Genomic DNA, 22,833 nt, shown 5'->3' on the forward strand with positions numbered 1-22,833 from the left:
ATCAAGGCAATGTCCTTATCATTCTCTGCAAATATTTTCTTCCCTTCTTCTGTTACACAGTACACTCTTAGTCTACTTTAACTTAGTGCATTTCTTGACTCCTGCCACACCTGACCCAGGAATAATTAATTGATGACCTCCTGCTTGTGTTGTTCTATGCATTCTTCTGTTACAGTCCATGATGCATCATGGATAATTTGATCTCTGATCTTTTGAGTTGTAAAATTTATGTTTTGAATTTTACAACTTAACATAGACCTAGGTGCTCTGGTGCACAGGTGCTCTGTTTTATACTTAGTGATTGGCTCATTGTCTAACAATTCTTTATATAACGTAATAGTTTAAAAAATTCAAGAAACACTCATTTCATTCAATTTCCTTTATTGAGTACTCGTTAACAATAAAAAAGATATAAAGTCTTGTTCCCAAGTCCAAACTGATTTTTAACTTAAACCTTGAGTTTTCTGAATTACCCAATCTGCAGTAATTCTCTTTATACCTGAAAAAATTGTTTTATTGAAATGTTTGAGATAAAAAATATGTATTGCAAGAAGCATAAGACAAATGTTTCACAAGACTACAAAATTAGTTGTAAAAATAACATAATTTACCAGTAAACCTACATTGTATTAGAAATGTGTAAAGCCTTTGGAAGTAAAAGTATTTTTGTTTGTTTGTGATATACTAAGCACCCATTTTTATAACTTAGCTTCCCATGGAGAGGTAACTGTTTTGCATGCTTTTGATTTATCCATTACGTACATTCAATGATTCATCTTCTCAATGAGATAACAGCTCACCACTCAGATTTGAATCACAATGAATCCAGTGACAAGGATTTTCTTTGATGGATTCCAACATTAGCCAGAACTTTTAATTTCAGGATAAAAAACCTGTAAGGTACAATATTTCCTTCAGTTCCTATTCCCCAGGAGGCTAACCCCACCATTTTCTTCACGTTTCTCATTCAGAAAACAAAACAACAAAAAAATTCAATGTGTGTTCAGAATCGTTTGATGATCTGTCTTGTGCTGATGTTTTAGTTCCTGAAGTTAAGTTGACTCTCATAGTCTTCCTTTTAGGATCAGATTGTTGACTTAGGGTTCCATAAGGTTTGGTTTTGTATTTTCACTGAGAACGACCTTCCCTCGATCGTCTTCTAGACCCTGATTAGGAGGAAGGAGAACATACAGGTGTAAATATGATGGAAATTCAGAGTTTAAGAATGTGATATGCTGTGCATAACCGTCTAGTAAAGGCGCTGTTTATTATTGTACTGATCTTCACTTATATTATGTTCTTTTAATAATATCCTCAGTTTATGGTGATGGAACCAAGATTGTATTTTGATCAAAGGTGTAAGAAAATAATATGAAACTTGATTCTTTTAATTCTTTAGAAAATTTGAATGATTTTGGATTTTTTAAAGCAGTTCCTGATAAATCTTTTTTTTAAAAAAAAATCTGTGCAATCAACCCTTTAATTTCAAAGCTCTATACATTGGGTAGACTACAAATTGCATTAGCATATCATTTGAACTATTGTAACTTGTTTTGATTATTAGTAATTATCTCAGGAATTCTAAACTTGTAATTCCAAGCTTGTCATTCAAGTTCCACAAGGGAACTCTTTGCTCTTTCAATGTTTTGTGATGTAAGATAGCCTAGAAGGAAGAATTAAAACATGCACATAAATGTAGTATTGAAAATTACATTGCATATGATACATCCAGATATGTAAATAACTTATACATTTATATCAAAATTTTATAAATAGTTACATTAACAATTTTCTGTGTGTATATTGTTCTAATTTACTTATGTCTCAAACCACAGAGTTGTCTCACATGATATTTATAAGAGCTTATGTCTGCCTGCATTTGGTTCTGGTATTCAAGCATTTCCTTTTTACTTAATCTACCTGGGTTTACCTCAAAAATTCAATGTCTAAACAATGTCTATACTCACATAAACTCATGTGAGTATATTTGCCTTTCCTTTAATACATACTCTACTTAGATTTTACTAATAGTGCAGAACTTGAGCAGTTCATTTCCTGATACTTATCATCTAAATGCGTAACATCCAAACTTTCTAACTTTTCTCCTTAACAGAAAACAAAGTTTGATGAAGTACATAGACACCATCCTTTGATTTCTCTTATCATACAAAATAGGCCATACACACACATTACTATGGTCAATACACTGACCTTGGACTCGTTTGTTGGCTTGTATCTTTCTCACAGGTGTGTCTAAAATTAAAGATTTTTAGTTAGAAATAATTTTCAACTCTAGGTGAAATCAGACAGGAGACCATAGTTAAACAGAAAAGTATAAAGTTTCAAATAAATATCACTTAAATATACAGATATTTTTGGAGTAGTAAATGTTAACGATCCTTAGAATTTCACATTAACAATGAACAAACAGTCATTAGATTCCATGTACCATAATGAGTGTTCAATAACCTTAAAACAAATTGTTTCATTTTATGGCTTTTGGAGCCTGTGTAATGTACCATTTTTTTGCATAGAGTTAATGACTTACATAAATGTTTCAACCATTTTGTAAAAAACATTACACAAAGATTAAAGGATATGTAAAGTTTAGCACAATCCCAAAGATTGCCATCTTTCTTTAAAGTCATTCCTATGTGTAATATATGTCTTTGAAAAATTCTTTTTATAGATCAACTTATGAATTAATTACTGTGAATGACCATAACAAAATAACATCGACCTGGTCACTCCAGAAATATAATAATAAACAATTCAGGAAGACTATGCTAACATCCCTCTCTTCCCCAACACAAGGTCAATCCACAGAACTGTGTGTATGTAATCATATAGACTCTTAAAAAATTAACTAGTTAAAAATAATAAAAGCTTTCATATTTAATAATGGTAATTTATAATCAATTGTAGTTGTGAGATTATTAAAAATAATTTGTTATTATAATTATTTGCATTGTTACATGGCTATGACATTGGAAACTTAAAGTAAGGTGAAAAACATTATCTTACCGACCATGTAATTATTCATGGACATTAATTTTGAAAGTAATATTTTCTGGCATTTACAATACTATGTGCTGAGAATAATTCCAAGAGCTTTTTGTGTTAACTCATTTAAATGTAGGTAACATTACTATCCTTAATTGTAAATAAAGAAAACAAAGCAGGAAAGAGTCAATTAATTTGTTTGAATTGCAGCTCAGATGAAGCCAGACCTACAACATGATTCACATTCTCTACAGAAGTCATAAATATTTACATGTTGTATAGGCAGATTTGTCTTTCTCCATAACCTGATATTCTCCTTTCATTGCTTGAGTAGTCTCAGTATACAGAGTTCTACCAAAGATAAGCATCAAAAAGTCTATGCCTTTTTGTGAGAACATTTTAAAGTTCAGGGCTTTGACAAATCACAGTGCAAGTACGAAATGTATCACTAGGCTATGTTAATAGTCATGACTACTGGCAAGTACATTGGCAAGTACCTTCAATTCATCAGTATATACTATATGTTCCAAAATGTTTACAATGAACAGGTCAGATAGAAAACTCCAAGTTTTAAAATGAGGTGGTTGGGATATGGATCAATTAGATAGACTCTGAAAGAAACAATCTTGCATGATGCCATCTATGTTTACACCAATGTTTTGTAAATCAGTGTCTCTTAGAGTCTAGTCACAGGGTCATTTGTGACTCAATAATGACCTGATGGTTTTAGATGGTTAGAAAAGAAAACTAGCACATCCAATTAAGGTCCACATACTAGTAACTATACTGATATACTTTCTTCTCTATGGGAAAAAAAAACCTTAGAAATATTTTGATAAAAGTTATCATGTGGCATTATGGGAACATGCATTATTAATATAGGGATATTTTGTATAATGAGGACTAAAAGAATCAACTTCTAGGGTAAATAGAAATAAGAGATAAGAAAGAAATCCATTAATTAAAAATAGACCATCACTTATTTTGACTTGTAGCAGTTATATCTTCTGGAAAGATCAACTCTTTAGAACTTATTTATAATACACTTGTTTTTAATGGATTTAATAAGAAAGCCTTATTAAATGGGGAAAAACATACTTACCTGCAGTTTAAACCTAAATGAATAAAAGCAATATAAACAGGGCAGCTACTAATGAATTCATTCTCTAAAAAGCACTGCCAATCTACAAAGCTGCTTACTAAATCAAGGAATAAAAAGAATAAAAAAGAATTCAATTTAGTCTTCATAATTTGTTTACCTCTTCCTTCAAAGCCCTAAGTTTTGGTAGTAGAGAGTTGTGTGGTGAGGGATAAATCACTGAATTTCATGTCACATCTTACAAGAATCTTTGGTTTTATGATGGCTTAGGATATATCATACACTTCCTGTGTTTTGAAAGGAGATCTCATCTTTTTAAGACAGGTATATTTCTATTGAGGGAAAATCCAGTCATTGGTTGCATAAATATTTATTTTTACTACCACAAATTTGGAAGCAAGATTAGAGAGATGTGATCTATATTAAAATGAAGAATGCAGAAGCTGGCTGCGGTTGTGGCTCAGTGGTAGAACGCTCACCTAGCATGTGTGAGGCATTGGGTTTGAGCCTCAGCACCACACAAAAATAAATAAATAAATAAATAAATAAAAATAATAAAGTCATTGTGTCCGTCTACAACTAAAAAGATATTTTAAAAAAAGAATACAGAAGCAATAATGTGCAAAAATACATGGGTCACAAGAGGATTTATATCCTTCTGGTCATAGTGACATAGTTTTAAAATTATAAACAAAAAAGAGTCATTGATACTTTTTGGATAAACATCAAACTTCGGTTATATTTCAGAATTCATAGCATCAGGCAAATAATATATTTGTTTTTCCTGAATATTTTAAATCCTTATTTCTCTAAAACAACTTTTTTGGTCTAATAATTTTTACTGTTAGTAATTAAACTATAAATTCATTTATTCAAAATGTTAATTAATGATTCAGATTATATTTTGTTAACATTTACAACTTTCTTGAATATTTACTATTTGGAAGTTCTGTGATATTTTGAATTCTTTTTTTTTCTCCTTTGCTTTTGAAAGAGAGTCCATTTAATGTCAAAGATGGAAAACATTCCATACTCTAAGGATTAATTTCATAGGCAAAATAATTTAATTTCCAGGTGTAGATTATCACTCAAATGTTAGAAGAAACAGATATTCATTCTCAAGAATGTAGTTGGAAAAGATAGTTGCTAAAGACGCTGTTTTTATTTTTATTTTTTTGCTATATCTATGCATTTACAATTAAAAAATAACATGCCTTTTATTGATCTGGGGGCAGTGAATACATTTTTTGAAAATATAAAAAGTATGTCAAATTTGGGAATAAGAGCTAGCAATTTAGTAACTATTCCTGTTTTGTGCACTCAGAATATCCTCACAATTATCTGCATTAAAGTAAAAAAAATATTCATTGCTCCCCAAGCTTAATACCATAGAACTTTTTAAAGACTGTATAAACTATAATTATTTCTTTACAACTATTACTTCAACAAAACACTCGATTTGTTAAGACAACAGCGTATATTGTCTTTTTTACCTAATTAAAAGAAAACCCAGCATACTCAGTCTTTAAAAAGCTGAAGAACTCAGAACCTGTTAAGGGGGTTAGTTGTTACCTTTTTACTAACCTCCCTGAAGCAGTCTCTTAATCTCTTCATCTTCAAATAAATGACCATCACCACCTTCAATGAATTTGGTGACCTTGGTGACCTCTGAGAGGATACATGTTTATAGCAGAAATTGGTTTATATAATGAAAAGATAGGAGGTTTGCTATGATAAATAATGGCATCATCCCAATAAAGAATTCCAGACCAACACCAGGTTCCTTCTCAGTTTTTAGTGCTGATTTTTGGTTGGTAAGTTATTTTATAAAGCTGTTAAACAATGGATAACAAAACAATCAATATGATTGCAATTTACGCTTCCTTTTGTATTTCTGGATTTTTTTCCTTATGTTGGTATGGAACTTGAACAATAGAATGAGGTAGAGTTGAAAACTTGTACAAGGCCTTAAAGACTATTTTAGATGTGGAACAGACAGCTGAACACCACATCCTTAATTTTTAGTTATAACTGACCTTCTTGCAACAGTTTCTTCAGAGTTTCCTCTGTTTCTCCACCTCCAGTAGAAATCCTAGTGTATTTAATTTCAGGACCTAAAGGAAAGACAATAAAACAGGGTAGAAAACTTCTGTAAACAACCAAAAAAGCAAGTATCTTAGACTTTGTGGGTCATATGATCTGTGTTTAATCATTCCATTCTGTCATTATAGCATGAAAAAAATCAAAAACATTATATAAAGAAACTTTATTTACAAAAATAACAGGTAAGTCTTACTTGCTGCTTACTTGTTTAAATAAATATTTATATAATATCTGAATTTAGAATTTTAAGTTAATCATAGGTGGGAGGCTGATACAAAGGTTCACTAACCTTATCAATCAAGTTTTTATACAAAATTACAGACATTTTGGTAATAGATGTACAGATCTTAAGATTAATGGAAACTCAAAGGAGGAAAAGTTTTTGGTTCTAATAATCAATACTTCATTAACAAACAGAAAAACAGATAATATCTAGTATATATGCAGTGCACATAATAGCACATCTTATTCACTTGTCTACAAATTACCAATTCAGAGTAAAACATGGATTACGCATTTAGAATAATGTTATCTTTCCTAAAAAGGAAACCAAGTACTTCAGAAGTTACCATGAAAGGGACTTAGTCACTTTTTAACATGATTCTTGTGGAGATTTTAGGATTAACTATTATTTGATCTTTATAATACCAGCACAGTTCCACATATGCAATTTAAAATTACCTGTAATGATTCGTTCTTCCCGTGTCTGTTTTTCAGTTATTTCCACAGGTACTCCATCAATTATTTTGGTGTACTTCTTAATAATTGGCTCTGAATATAGGGCAAAAATACATTTTATTTGTCTTCATATGGTGTCTATACTTTCATAAGGTTGACATTTTAATGATGGAATGTATTTCTCCAAGAATTACCATTTAAGCTTTAATCATAGTCATTGTTAGAACATTTCTCTAGTAAATTAAGAAGAATGGAAGTATTAAAGGCAATAATTCTCCTGTGTTTTGGGTCAGGCAGAAGACCAGCTGGCAAGCTGACTTGCTATCACTGAAATGGTAACCCCATGATAAATCCTAGTGATGGTTTATTAGCAGAATCTTATAAAATGACTATTTTTTTCCATTTTTAAGTCAAACATTTTTTTTTTGCATTGATACTTTTGCAGTCATTAGATTTCATTACATTTCATGCTCATCACTTACCTATATAGAAGTAATAGTTTTCATTGGACCTAGTTACTTAATAATAATTTCAAAAGGATCCATATAGTTTAAAAGTAAACTATATGCTGACTGAACTGTAGCTTTGAAAATGGTTCCCCCAATTTATATAAAATAAAAACCAAAATAAAATTTTGATGTTCAACATAAACCATCACTATTTTAAAATAACCACAGTGATGCTACCCAGACACTAGGAAAAACACATAATATCGCACCTCCGTGGATGACTTCAGTTACAGTTTCACCTTCTTTAACCAGTCTGAATTCAGGTTCACCTTCAACTTGGATCTTTGTAATTGCAGGTCCTGAGGCATCATTTTAGGAGACAAATTATTGTGTTAGAGCAGTCCTCGGGGCTGGGGATATAGCTCAGTGCTCCTTTAGGTTTACCAGAACCAGAAAAGTATTTCGACATTTGGTGATACTCAGACATCAGAGTGTTCAGGCTTTGTGAAATCAGTTTCAAACATTTCCCATTGTCTTCAGGTTAGGCAGTATTTATGAAAACAGATGGCACATTCTACTGGTGTGCTACTACAATTACTTTCATCTGCTTTAGTATTTAAAGTGGTGTATAAATTCAATTATAGTTGTAAAGTTTGATCACACCAAGTTTTATATGTGTCTACACTTCTTGAATCATACAGAATGTATGAATTTGAATTTCTGTAATGGGACTGCTTTAGATCTTACATTATCATGTTGACATTATCTATTTTTCTTTACTTACTAAAATATTTCATTTAAGTTTCTAATCACTTAAGGCCTTACTTTTTTGATCTTTTGAGCATAGGACTGAGCATAAGAAAATTCCATATACTTACATTTAAGGTGGTGAGTTTCAGGCTTTATGGGAAAATGGATTTGAATACTTACTTTGTATATGAGAATAATGAAAAATTAACTAATTAATAGTTAAATAGTCCTTCAAATGCAAACGTTAAAAGTGTTGCATTTGACTTGCAAAATGATTTTGCTCTCAGAGAAAATCATTTTGAATGTTAGAAAGCTTATTACTACATTAGTTAATCAAGATTATTTCACAGGCATAAGAAAACTCAAGTTCAGTACATTTAACTCATACTGTAACACCTTCAATAGTCAAATGAAGGTAGATTTGCATATCTTTGAGAGGATTTGCTTGTCTGGAAATTGTCAATATATACCATTATCCAGAATTAAATAGAATAATCTGAAATAATGAAAACAGAATTATAGTTCTTTCAATTGTAATATTCAAGCCATAATATTTTATCTGTGAGGGCAATGAATACTGAATATAACACATAAGGTCAGATTTTTAAGGTGTAGTAACTTCTAGAAGAAAATATACATAAGAAGTTTAAGAAAAAGAAATGAGTTAATAAAATATCTAAATTGATTTTTCTTTAGAAAACCCAAACTGAAATTTTAGGAACATCCTCTCTGGTTATGATGGCAGAAATTTTACCAAACTTTTGAAAAGTTGTTCATAGCATTTAGGAGAATACTCAGTACACTAGGTATTTAATAACTGTCTGTTGAATTGAATTTCAGCTGACTTACTCTTAATTCTAAAATTTGGTTACTTTTTAAAAAATATCTTGAAATTTTGTCCTTGAGTCTAATGTATTTAGTAAGAACTCAAAATTCATCAATGAATCAATAAAAGATCAGGCAGGAAGCAAAAGCCAGTAGCACTCTTAGGAGCTGGACACTTAGAAATGACTGCTAAGATCAATGTTTCCTTCATTACGCTATGTAAGAATTACGACTTCCAAATCTTTGAATTGAAGAGTTATTAATGAATAGGTTACATGACCCTGTTTTCATTCATGTCCCCTTTAAAGGAAGAACCCAAGTAGAATTGACATTCTACTCTACTCCTAGCTGGAGAAAGAATAAAAGGATAGAATACAGATGACAAAGAATGGGAAGATAAACAGGTTGAATGAAGAGACCTGAGAGAACAAAAAGGATTGTTCAAAATAAAAACAAGGAATGATTTCAGTTGTGGAAGCTGAATGTAGAGTGAAAAAAAATGTTTAGGGATTCTAATTTTTAAAAACAATGATATTATCTAGAATCCTTTGGTCATTTTCTGTATTTGTCCACAAAATTCCTGTGATTTAATTTCTCATTAAAACTTCAAATTCTTTTCATCAACACACAAAGATAATAAAATGTCCGTAAGTTTAATAGTTAAAAGAAAAAAAGCACAAATTTCAAAGAATAAGTCAACTTTGGGTCTCAAGAATGAGTACTAACGTAGATGACTAATAAGCTAAGAAATCGATCTTTACATATCTTCTCAATCACTACATTTTAAGTTATAATTCACTTTAAAAAGAATAGACAAATGTACTCACAGAGTCACCATCTCAATCCACAGAATGAAAAGAAATGCAAAAATCAAAGATAATTAAAATAAAATTTTTCCTGAGATTCAATTAAAGATATAATTTGCTCCTTTATTGAAGACTGTATTTTTCTTACAGAAAAGAAGATAACCGAGTCTATTCTCTGTGGCAAGTTACCTTATTAAGATGTTTAAGAGTGAGAATAAATTCTTTAAGTTTGATCCTTGGAGATAATTAAAATATTTGAAATTGAAGGTAATATAAAAGATGTTGAAGTTCACTTACGTGGCTAGTAGGGATAAAAAAGATAGTTAGAACCCTCAGAAGAGGTTTTATATATATATATATATATATGTATATGTTTTATATTCATATATATGTATATATATTTATGTATATATATCATATATATGTATATATATATATGTATATATGTTTTATATTCATATATATGTATATATATTTATGTATATATGTTTTATATATATACATATATATATATATATATATATAAACCTCTTCTGAGGGTTCTATATATAGATATTTTTATCAATATATATCTTCAAGTTCAAGACTGGAACTTAGGATTCTAAGATTTGACTCAGTAAATATGCTACTCATCTATTTCTACTGATGTACTTTGGAAACACCTGCCTGGTTATAACTTTAAAAGCTTTCATTAATGCACACTTTTATGCTTTCTCAGGTTGCTGAATGGAAATTCCTGTAGGTTTTTAGAGAAGATTCTTGTAATGGTACAAAAAAGATTAGGTAGAGAGATTGGAAACGGAACTTCAAAAAGAGTTCACTCTCTGAAGGAATCTACCTACAGATTAAAACACTCAGGATTTATTTGTTTAGTAAGTATCTGGGTACTAGTGCTAATGCAACACCAATTAAATTAAAACTAAATCAAATACAAGCAAATGTACTGAAAGTATTAGGAATGCACCAACTACTTTGCTAAATAATTTGCACTCCACATTCTGCAATTACGTGAGCATGCCATTGGTACAGAAATATTTAGCATGTTAGTTTCAAAAAGAATGTAGATATATTCATAGAAATCAGTATATTATGATTCTTTTCAAAATAAAAGGAACCACATATAGCATTTATTTTTACCTTCAGTTTTGATAATAGGCTGAAGACTGCCTTGAATCACTTTAATTTTTGGTTCCACAACTTTGGTTATAATTTTAGTTGCTGAAAGTATAGAAAGTGGAATATGAATGATGTTTACATAAAAACAACCTGAATGAAGTTGTCCTTTTCTTTGTAGGGTAATAAGTTATTAGATATGGTAATATGTTCAGGCAGACACAGGAAATATTCATGGTACATAATTAATATCTTCTCATGTCCAGATGTTGAACTTTGAAGTCCAGAGACTTGGATTTGTTCCAGTGAAATAAATGCTCACTAAATGAGGAATTCTATCTAGAAATCTATAATTTTGAACTGCACCACTAATGCTCTTTACCTTCTTTTGTACTTCTTGAAAATATTGGCTGCATAGCAACAGAAGACAAATAAACATGATTAATTTCATGCAATTCATAATATCTTAAATTGCATTGTTGGATTTTTTTCTCAATTAATAGAAGAAAATTGAGAGGAAAAGTCTCTTAAAATTTTTTTCATGCATTTGACAACAACAATATGTAAAGAAAAAATACAAAAACAGTTTAGAATATTTAAAGATAAGAATAAATTTCAGCCAGCCAGACATGAGCTCTATGCAACAAATATGATATGGTCAGCATTAAGTCAGAGGATAAAATGCCTTTAATTTTTAGCTTCATCATGATCATTTCTTTTTTAATTTCAGGGTATACATTTTAAATATATATCATCTACCCAAGTGAGATAAGTATGTGGAAAGTTTATTTAAAATCTCAATCAACTATTTGGTTGACTTTGGCTATTCAGGTTAACAAAAAATGTGCCTGTGGAGTCAAGCAACCAGAGTTACTGGCCTTTTTCCATTCCTACTTAGAAGACTTAAAAGATAGTTCCATTAGATAATGGACTGTGCTAAAGGTAACAATCATAACATGGTCTTGACATAGTAGAGTTGAGATGTTAGCAAAACTTCAGTTTCTGTTACTCATTCTCATCTCTTATTTCTGAGTTGGTTTTCTGTGTCAACTTTTTGAATTGATGTAAGCTGTCTCACTAGGAACAATGTATGTTTAATCATATTTTGTCTTGACATACCAGATTATAAAGCTCTAAAGTATGTCAAATTTGTGTGCTCAATTACTGGTTCCAAAGTAGTCCTGTCACAGAGGATCCTTTCTGTGAAAGCCAAATACACTTTTACAAATTTGAAGTCTAGTTTGAAGATTTTGTTGGTTCATATTTTTGTTTTGATCTTGCTTTCTGAAGACTTAAATAGTTTTGACAGATTTGGCTAAGGATTTACTAATTTTTGTCTTCTCCACTCAAATGCTCTGCATTTGGCAACTTATAACAAAGAGCATTCTCCCCATACAATTAAAAATGTACTGTATTTGGGGGGTAAGAATAATAAACAGCTAGGAAATTAAAGAAATTTCAGACCAAGTCAACAGATGACCATAAAAGTAGGATCTTTGGTTTAAATTAGTCTCTACTTCTTTTTGAAAATGCATCTCAATAACAAGATACCTGTCCTGGGAGGAGTAAAAGAAACATCCAATATTGGAATGTAAATCTCAGCTTTTGCAAGCCCTCTATGTAGATTGCCAAGTCACTAGGTTTGTTTAATTTTATAATTTGTACTGAGTGAGTGAGAATATGATATAGTAGCTAGTAGTTCTGGTTCATGATAAATGAAAATATTGCTCTGACATGGAAAGTGGAAGAACTGACATGGACAAATTAGGAAAGACACAGGACTGCCTGTCATACAGATATATGCCTTTGGTGGAGAAAGAAAACATAACATGTCTGATGAATAGAGCCCATGAGGATTTTTGTTGGTTATAAAATAAGTCTTAAATAAAATCGCATACTTCCAGTATGTTGAATGGTGACTATGCCAATTAAATCCTTCAGACAGTGCTAAGCTGGTCTGATGCTGGGATTGCATGTTATCATCACAGAATTTAAACCAATAAGAGCAGCAGACATTTTGTTTTGCTCCTTCCGTTGGCTTTGCGATTACTTTAGTGTGCATCTTAAGAGAAAAGTTCTTTTTTAAATAACTGGGTGTTCATGATATGAAAGAGATTTTCTAGACAGAATAAATGTGGGAATTGAAATAATGTTTTAGCTATGTTTATGTTTTAAGTATTCAATCGTAGAGCCAAAACAAAATGAAAAGTTTCTGCTTTGGAAACTATAATGGAAGAAAGGAAAAAAGACAAAGGAAGAAAAAGTTACATGGAAGAAGATATTCAATGAGTGACATTTATGAGATTGGAATAGCCTTGGCCATTGTTAAGTAATAGAGGTTTAATTTTGATAATCTGGTACTGTCAGGGACAAAAGAACCTGGAATCTAGGAACTTGAGGCTTATCACCTGGCAAAATTTTTTGGACCTCTATCCAGTTTTGGATGAGGAGAGATTTTGAACCACCATCTCAAGAGCATTAGGATTCCTTAGCATGCCTCCACCCTGTTTCTCTGTCCACACGAATTTTCAAATAGTGCGGATCACCTCCTAGCTACCTCTTTCCTTTGTATATCCATCTTTTTTTTTTTTTTAAGAAATTCTGTCTTTCCCATGCTAGTATTTTATTTTTCAGTCTTTCTCATCTTGTATCACTCCTGTTTTTTCCATAAATGGGAAACTATTTCCTTGAAATTAAAAGGTAAGCCTGAGAGGCCTCTCCCAGGACCTCAAGCCCTATTTCAAGTAGAATGAGAGTTGCCATTATTTTGAATTCTAAATACCAGATTATCAATAGTCTTTGTTTGGAAATACAAAGAAAATTAATTTTTCTGGCCACTTATGTACAGTCAATACTCATCACATACTTACTGTAGACAGTCATGGGGATTTCTTTGAAGGTGCTACCACGAACAAACTGAAAGTAAATGATTATCATATTTAATAACATGAAATGTGATAGCTGCATTAACAAATCATGGTGCCACTTTAATTATTGCTAAAGAAAAACATTGAAGCTATCATTACACTGAATAGAAAGGATTAAATCCTCATCTAAATCTTGTCCTAGTTCCTTGCTGTCAGCTCAGAAGACATAAAAAATAATTTGGTTTGTCACTCAGAGTTTTAAAATTATAGAATAATTAATTGAAAGTTAAATATATTTATTAAATATTATGTGTTTTCTGCTACTTTGAGCCTTTGTAAATAAAGGAGCAAAATATTCTTTTAACTTTAACTTGTGATTACTGTTAATTTTTATAAGTAATTTCTTTCTCTTTCCATTATATTTAGTAGCAAGGATATTTGATGATATAAATATTTTAGTTATTTATATATATGTGTCTTGTATTCCCAATTAGACTGTAAACCTTTTGAAAAAAGACCATCTGACTCAACTTAGAATCTCCATGACATTTAATATGCTATTTTTTCCAAGTATCTTTGAATAGATATTTGTTGATCCAAACCATGAAGAGATTGTCATTTCTTTTAGGAGGGCTAGTGGTGCATAAGCAACAAAGTACAATCCAAGCCCAGTGTATGCTTCCTTATTAATGTCTATGTTTCTAGTCTCTCATGCTAAACCTGCAATATCTGGTCAACATATGAGAAATAAATACAATAGGAATCTGTACCTTAATTTGGATGTATTTGATCAGTTTATTAAGGATTTCCAGAAGCTGATCATTTCCAACAGGTATGTCTAAGAAGAGGAATATTAAACAAATGTTGGTAAGAAAATGTAAAATAAAAATGTGAAAAAGTTCATCAATCAGTTCAATAACTACCAACCTGCTGGGTAGAGGAGTTTATCTACAACATGAATGACACCATTTGTTGTCATGATATCAGATTCTTTGGATTTCAGTTCATTCACCAGAAGGGTATCATTTACCTATCAAACCAAGGGGGTAATGTCAATGAGAAATTTAACAAAGAATGGACATTAAGATAATTTAATGACGGACGGACACTTCACAAATTCATTCTGGACAACTTACTCCTTTCAGATAGATTTTGCTTCCTTGTGTGGTCTTCAGAATGTTAGTAACACCTGGTTCAAATCCCTTTCCAATGAAAATTCCTGGGGTCAGGTGGTAAAGGATGATGTTTTGAAGAGCATTTTTGTCCCCTATGGATAAAGATATATACTTGCTTAATAATATGTCATATTTTCTGACATTTCAATAGTACTGAGAAAAGGAACAAAACAGTTGTTTTTATTTTTTCAGTGTTTTTTTCTCATCATGTCATTGTTCTCTCAAAGTAGTAACAGTGCTGTGTCAAAATGTCCAGGCATTTCATTCAGCTTAATCCAAATATTACCCGAATGAATGGGAGAAAAAAATCAAATTAGTTCTGAAATTGTGACTACTTACTTCTCTGCCATGTATTTATCTGTCCTTTAATAGACAGCAGAAAAGTAAGCAGTTTAAGAATATTAATGAATGATCCTCTGCACATCCCAAGCTGAATTAAAGAAAACTAAAGCTTGTCATAAACACTAAAGAAGGAACATCAAGGCAAGAAAGCACAAGGAAAAACTGAGATCCTGAAATGAAAGGATAAATATGTGGTATTCACTTATACTCACTGATCAGAATTTCCTTTTCTTCATTAGTCATTCCCTTGAAGGCATCATTGGTTGGAGCAAATAAGGTCCAATCTCCAGGTTGTGTCAGGAGATCTTTCAAGTCTGCAGCTTCAAGTAGGCTGAGGAAGATGCTAAGCAGGAAGGATGTACATTTGTTTAGCTAGATGTAGCTTTAGGTGTGTTCACCCACAATACAAAAGAGTAGAATTCAATTCGTAGTGTGGAAAGGAAGAGAAACATCGTATATTTTCAACATTCAAAGACAATTTAGCTGTTAAGAAAGCTTTATCATGGAGAAATGATTTAAATATACAACATTACTTTAAATTTCCACAACGGTTTTTATCTTATAAAATCTATCAAATCACATTATATAATGAAATGGAAATGTTTTTCATTTAATATTCTATAAAATTGTCTTTGCTAGTGTATACTTTCATTTTATGTGCATGTGTGGGGAGTGTTGCTGGGAATTGAACCCAGGGTTTCTCGAATGTGAGGCAAGAACTCTACCACTGAGCCCTATACTATTGTTCTTAATAAACTTAATCATAATAAAATTTCCAAGGAGTAGTTCAGTATATTTGGTTTTCTTTTATTCATCAAATCATATAGTATACCAGGAAGAACATTAACTAGCCTTTAAAATATTGGCCAAATTATATTGTTAAATTGTGTGCATGTATGAATATGTAACAACTAATACTAGCGATATGTACAACTGTGATGCACCAATAAAAATGCGTAAAAAACATGAATTTTGAAAACTTTTATATGGACTTCTTATTCTAAATTATATTCTCAGAAACACAGGAAACTGACAATTTGGGGGAATACTTAATTGTCAAATAAAAATATGCAGGTAGCTCTCATTCTTTTGAGGAGGTGCAACTAATAAGCTTACCTAAAGCGCTTATCTTGTTTTAGTTTTTCATGGAGGGATTTCTCTGCAGGCTGGATGATCTCTCGGAATATGTGAATGGCGCCATTTCTTCCTTGCTTGCTTCCTCTCACCATGCATGAATTTTCAATGCAGACAGACTAACAGAGCAAAGAAAGATACATGATGTCCTTTAGTTTGCTTTTCTTTCTTTCTTGTTTGATGTAGCTCTGTGTTTATACTTCTGGATTGGCCCTTCTGAGAGGTCCCCTGACCAATGAAGCTAGAGAAAATGGTTTCTCTCCACTGTTTTCAATGTCTTGCAATACCTAACTTCTCATCCTGTGAAGTTTTCTATACTAGTCAAGTTATCCTAAGCATCAGGCAGATGGTTTTGTCATTGAATTGCAAAAGTTCCACACAATTCCACTTCTAGTTTCCAAGTTCTATTTCTCTAAACCCACTTTAAGTCAATATTAACCATACAGTTTTCTGACCTTAATGCCTCTTGTTATCTTCACAGATATTTAATATATATTCTTGACTGTAAGACTCAGTGAATTACAAGTCAAATCATTAATTCATTTATAGTTTTTTGAACACATGTGATTTGTGCTTATGTGTAATTTAAAGTGAAGTTTGTTGGTAGGCAGCTGCTGTGTGTCTAACTGAGTTCTAGATAGTGCTTGACTTCCTATGAGACCCTTTTGTTGTAGCTGCAAACATTCCCTGGTCAGAAATGAACAGTTCCACTGGTTGCATAGAAATTTTGGTAAGAATTATTTGTAGAAATTTTCCTGTTGATAATAGCATTTTAGAATAATTTTTTAGAGTCCAGAAATTTCTGTGTCTACAAAGATTTATCTTGACAGTTGTTAAAAAAGATTTCATCCTTGAATGGTATTTATACTAAAACATCATTTCATATTTTTTAATCTATATATAAAACTCCTTGTAAACTATAAAGTACATATCAAACACTTACTTTAGGGTTCCTTTTAGTGTTTTCTAGTATTTAAAGTAATTTATTTTTTAGAACATAAAGTTACTTATTTAATGTAGCAAATGGAAATTATACATAGCTCTTTTGATTTATTTTCCTCACGAATTTTTTACCCATAGTACCTCGATACTATTTCCTGATTTTCCTACGAAAATTCACTATGAAAATTGCACTCATAAAATTCTGGGAAACATTCATTATAACTACATTTTTTTGACACATGCATGTCAATGTAGATTTTAATCTTGTTCTGATTCACTTACTGTACGATACACAAAGACTCTGAGTTGTTTGCCACCAATGGTCTCGAGTATCTGTCCATTGTAAAGCTCATTAAGGCCAACTTTTACTTTCAGTATGTGATTCTGCAGAATTAATTTAAGAAGGCGCTGATCCATGCTCAGAGTGTCATCTATAAATAAATTCATTAAGAAAGATCATTATTTCATCTGGAAGGTATTACAATTTCTCCTGATAAGAGAAGCACATGGAAATGGATAACTTCTAATATTACTAATGTGGATCTGATGCTCAAAATACTTGATTCCACTAAATGTGCAAAGCTAGCAATTCAATTACCAACTCTATGACCCATCACATCAAAAGATTATAATGTGGTTCTAAGCAGTTCAGGCAATGGACTTCATCACTGTAAGGACAGCATACATTTATGGTGGTCACTGTACAAAGTTAAACCCTTAGAGTAGCCAATATTTTTCTGACAATTACACATCCATTAGTCACATGAATGACTATTAATGAATTATTTGTAAATTCATCATTTTTAAAAAATTATTTTGTGCTAGGTATTGAACTCAGGGCACTTTACCATTAAACTACATTCCCAGTTCTTTTTTACTTTGAGACAGGGTCTTGCTAAGTTGCTGAAGCTAGACTTGAACTTGTCATCTTTCTGTTTCAGTCTCCTGAGTTGCTGGGATTATGGGGAATGCATCAAGCACCTGACTGTAAATTGATCTTTATACTGGGAAGAGAATTATAACATATAACCACTTATAAATGGGTCAATGTCAAAATATATGGGCATCATTATTACAAAGGGGAAAAGTAATATTTCTAGGAATTTAATTTTTTCCAATTAATAATTGTCTATATTATAGTTTAGTAGTTGGAAAAATATGAAAAGTACAACTTTTAATTTACTAAATTTTGCCAAACGATTTAAATATTTCTTTGCAAAATCGTTTTTCTGGAAAAGGTGTCAAATTTCATTAATCTAAACATTGTTGGTAAATAACAACCATTAGGTGAAAGACAATATTTCACATCATGATATAGAAGACCATAATAGTCTCTTGCTTTTGTTTATTGTTTCCAAATTCTGAGATGCAAAATACATTGATTTATCTCTAAATATTTTTATGACGGTGTCAAGTAAACAAACAATGTTTCTTTTTCTTTAATCTATTAATACATTCTTATGTGTGCTGCAAATGTTATTAGATTCACAGAATAACTGAATACTTTATATCACAAACTTCCATTTCCTGCGTGCTACGATGTATCATAATGAAATGTTTTGAAGTGAAGATCTTTTCCCCTCTGCGTGGAGCTAACATGTTGTATGTGTAATCAATACACAAACTAATCAACACCTTGTAAAACAGGTGTTATTTCTTATTGCAAATAATCATGGTGAAGAAGTAGACGGGTCTATGGGGGGAGGGTGGAGAGCAAGAACAGCAGTGTCCAGTACATACCAGAAAAGGCATTATTCACAGGTGCCAACAAAGTGTACTCTCCATCTGGCTTCAGAGAAGATGCCAAGCCTAATTGGGCCACAAGGTCTGTGAAAGTGGTTTGCTGTTTTCCAGCCAGCTCAATAACTTGTTTGGCTGCAAAATAAACCATCAGCATCCCAACAATGTCATCATTGTTATCATCATCATAGTGAAACTAGTAAATCAATTCTTGGCCCTTTTCTAATATTGCAAGTTAATTACGGCAATGTCAATCCAGTAAGACAACCTGCCCTTTCCCAGTAAGAAGGTGCCAGTTTCCATTTTTGGGGGTTGATAACCACAAAGAATTTCAGAAGGGAATTTTCTTCCTGACTTCCTACAACAATTTTCTTTAATTCTCTGTTGCTCAACTCTCAACTTGCCCTACCCTTGGGAGTGCCACAGCTTTTCAATTTACCCAAAGTTGACCATTTAGTTTATACCTTTCCTTTTGTTTCAAAGACAACCCTGGCACCCTTAAAATATTGGAGGTCAGACACCCTGGAAAAGCAAAGTCCCACGCATGAAATGCCCGTAACTACACAGCTAGCTACTTGGAACTTGGTTAGCTCACTCTTCATTTTATGTTTGTGCTTCTTATGCCATTCTTTGTGCTGCATGTTCATTTTTCATGGACTTATTCTTAATCATTTTTCTTGGTTAAATAATACTAAAAAACTCATTTATTTATAAGTGGTGAAAGAGGGCATCCCATGCTCAGTGAAATAAGCCAATCCCAAAAACCCAAAGGCTGAATGTTTTCCCTGATAAGTGGAGAATGATATATAATGGGGATAGGGGGTGTGGGGAGTGAGAGAAGAATGGAGGAATTTTGGATTACGTAAAAGGAAAAGAGAGGGAGGCGGGGTATGAAAAATGGTGGAATGAGACAGTCATCATTACCCTACGTACATGTATGATCACATGAATGGTATGAATCTACATCACGTACAACCATAGAAACAAAATGATGTACCCCATATGTGTACAATGAATCAAAATGCAGTCTGTAAAAAATTAAACAATAAATATTTTAAAAAATCATGAAACTGATGCTTACCAGAATCAGGAATGAGGACCTCATCAATCAAATGGATCACACCATTATTTGTTACAATATCTTTTTTGTTCACCATTTTGACTCCATTTATTGTTATGCTGTCTCCTTCACATCCTATCTCAATTGTGTTTCCTTCCATGGTCTCATACACGGCTCCTCCCATAATAGCCTCAGAGCATTGGAGGGTATTCAAAATGTGGTACTTCATGAGAGCTGGAGGGCAAAATAAAAAAGCAAGCGTTCATATCAAAGGAAATAGCATTTGACCCTTAAAATATGTGCTTCATGGTGGAATGAAATATGCCTAAGAAACAGAACACAAATGTAAGCCCTAAGGATTGACTGCAGATTTTAAAATCTTAACTGTTTATGTTTTAGGAACATAAACATACACAGTAGGAAGAAGAGAAAATCAGCTTCAGAAATGTTTTTGCAGTACTAGAAAATGTGGTAGATTTAGTTCCAACTATCAGAAGAAACTAATTCCTGATATGAAAGGGAGGGGAAAAAATTCGTGCTTTTAGAAGACTTGTAAAGTTATTTGTTAGCGATGCCCTTTCTGATACCAAGCAGCATCTGGTATTAGATGCTTCTAGCAGAATGTCTTTCCTTAATTTGTAATGAGGCCGGTGTGGGCCGAGGGGAAGACAAATAATTCCCCAAAGACAACATCCAGGAAATTCCAAAATAAAAATGATGTCCTGAGGATATGTAGAGACATCTATGCCTCAACTATGTTATATTTAGGCCTACATGCTCGAAATTCCTCATCTTAAATTCGTTAAATGTATTTTGGGATAGGCCGAGGGTATGAAATATGCTAGCACAATGTATATTCTTTTGACCATAGAAAGGAAGACTGGAAGAAAACCAATAGGTATCAATAGGTAGTGACCCAGTAATTTTCTCAGCTTAATAGGTATCGATAGGTAGTGATCCGATAATTTTCTCAGCTCAATAGGTATCAATAGGTAGTGACCCTGTAATTTTCTCAGTTCAAACATACTTTTTAGCATACATTTAGAATTAAAAGCACTGCATAATATGTATGTAATATTGAAAGCTGATGATCTAATATTTCTTTTCAACACTGGTAATCCTTCTTTTGTCTGCTAGTTACTTGTAAACAGCACAAGAGGTAACCTTAAAGATACTTTTTATTATTTAAGAATTTATTCTGGTTACTCTTTCAAGGACTTTATAAAAATATTTTATAGTGCACCTCAGAATAAAATTTTTGTTTGTTTTTCCTTATCAAAGTTGATATTATTGGCAAGAGCAAGTCTTTTGCTTTTTATTTTGTTTCCTTCCCAGAGTTCTGGGGGATTCTCAGAGAGGAATATGGTACCTTCAGAAGCCACTTTGTCTCCCATGATCCTTTCTAAGACACCTCGTGGGAGTTTCTCAAAAGCCTCATTGGTAGGAGCAAAGAGTGTGAAGTGACCATCTCTTCCAAGGGACTCCAGTAAGTCAGATGTAATAGCAGCTGCCTGAAACACAAATGTGTTTTTCAGAGGATTACACATTACAAATCCAAAAGAAAATTATAACACACTTCGACTAGGCTGACATGAGGGAGTTGATTTCTTCACTTAAAAACTTTGTTCTTTGTAGATCTTTAAAACATTACTTTTTGGCACAACCAATTATGTCTTTTCCAACTTTCCAAACAATCTGTGTTTGCCAGAATGGGAATTGTGCCAGTGTTTGTGTGACTATAGCAATATCCAGAAGTACATAAATAACTGAGATGGACACAGTCTAAATGCACTTAATACAATACAATCATTTAAGTAATCATTTTCTTACAATCATGTCCACATAAATATTACTTCATATGAGATGATTTCTCCTGCATAAAATGAAAACGGTTTCATTTCATGAACTATAGTTACATTTCTGCCAGATTTGTTTAATAGCATTTTTACTGTTGTTGGATCTTGACAGGGAAAGAGAGGGGATTTCAATGATCCAAAAGAATCTGCTCTTGTACTTACTCTGAAAGATGAAAGATCATCTTCTGCTTCAATAAAGTCTTGAATTGAAGTACCGATTTGTGTAAGGACACGGTCAATAACGTGTACAACACCATTGGTGGCAATCTGGTTCCCATGGATGATTCGAGCACAGTTAACAGTGACAACCTAAAATTTTGGGGGAATATCAGAAAACTGAAATCAGAGTCATTCATTGACCACTAACCACAAATCCATTTATAATTTACATTTATTCTATTATGTGGAAGAAGAAGGGATCTATACTCTGAATGTAAATGCTGTGGATGAATACTTAAAATATTTAACACTCAAACAGTAAGAGAAAATAGAACCAGTTCAGAACCCAGATAAGTTACACACATCTTGTATCTAGAAACATAAGGCAAAGCATTTTTAAAATTGGAATTATTGCTTTATTAAATTTTTAATATAGATAGCCAAACTATTTCTAACTTAGGACAATGAATTACATAAAAAGTCTAATTAGTCTTAAAATAAGTTCTGAGAGAATAAAACAAACCATTATTGCAAAAACATAGCCATTTTTATTATGATGACTTCCTAAGTTTTGCTTATCGCTAACTGGTTTTGTACCTGAGAATTTAACCATAGAAAAATCCTATGGCACTGTTGGCAGCTTCCCACAAAGTCTTATACAAATACACAAGGACCTCAATGGTATCAGAGCCAGAGAGTGAATACAAGAATACCCCTTCTCAGTTATCCTTT

General features: G+C 32.0%; 1 protein-coding gene across 4 annotated transcripts in view; it reads right to left on the reverse strand.

Annotated features, from left to right (window-relative positions):
* Positions 1-364: 364 nt before the first annotated feature.
* Postn (periostin) overlaps positions 365-22,833 on the reverse strand; it is a 33,223-nt gene continuing 10,754 nt past the window's right edge. Inside the window, exons 6-23 of one of the 4 annotated variants that reach the window (XM_047552975.1) lie at positions 22,105-22,251; positions 21,456-21,597; positions 20,108-20,320; positions 19,027-19,161; positions 17,569-17,717; positions 16,327-16,463; positions 15,423-15,553; positions 14,830-14,960; positions 14,621-14,723; positions 14,464-14,531; positions 13,697-13,742; positions 10,851-10,931; positions 7,602-7,691; positions 6,887-6,976; positions 6,139-6,216; positions 5,687-5,770; positions 2,212-2,253; positions 365-1,166 (exon numbers count right to left, since the gene is read on the reverse strand). In XM_047552975.1, coding sequence (XP_047408931.1) covers positions 1,129-1,166; positions 2,212-2,253; positions 5,687-5,770; positions 6,139-6,216; positions 6,887-6,976; positions 7,602-7,691; positions 10,851-10,931; positions 13,697-13,742; positions 14,464-14,531; positions 14,621-14,723; positions 14,830-14,960; positions 15,423-15,553; positions 16,327-16,463; positions 17,569-17,717; positions 19,027-19,161; positions 20,108-20,320; positions 21,456-21,597; positions 22,105-22,251 — 1,905 coding nt within the window. In that variant the 3' untranslated portion in view covers positions 365-1,128. The remainder of the gene's footprint in view (positions 1,167-2,211; positions 2,254-5,686; positions 5,771-6,138; positions 6,217-6,886; positions 6,977-7,601; positions 7,692-10,850; positions 10,932-13,696; positions 13,743-14,463; positions 14,532-14,620; positions 14,724-14,829; positions 14,961-15,422; positions 15,554-16,326; positions 16,464-17,568; positions 17,718-19,026; positions 19,162-20,107; positions 20,321-21,455; positions 21,598-22,104; positions 22,252-22,833) is intronic. The other 3 variants (XM_047552977.1, XM_047552978.1, XM_047552979.1) reach the window with 3 other exon arrangements.

Source organism: Sciurus carolinensis, chromosome 5 (assembly GCF_902686445.1).
Source record: "Sciurus carolinensis chromosome 5, mSciCar1.2, whole genome shotgun sequence".
Taxonomy (NCBI): Eukaryota; Metazoa; Chordata; class Mammalia; order Rodentia; family Sciuridae; genus Sciurus; species Sciurus carolinensis.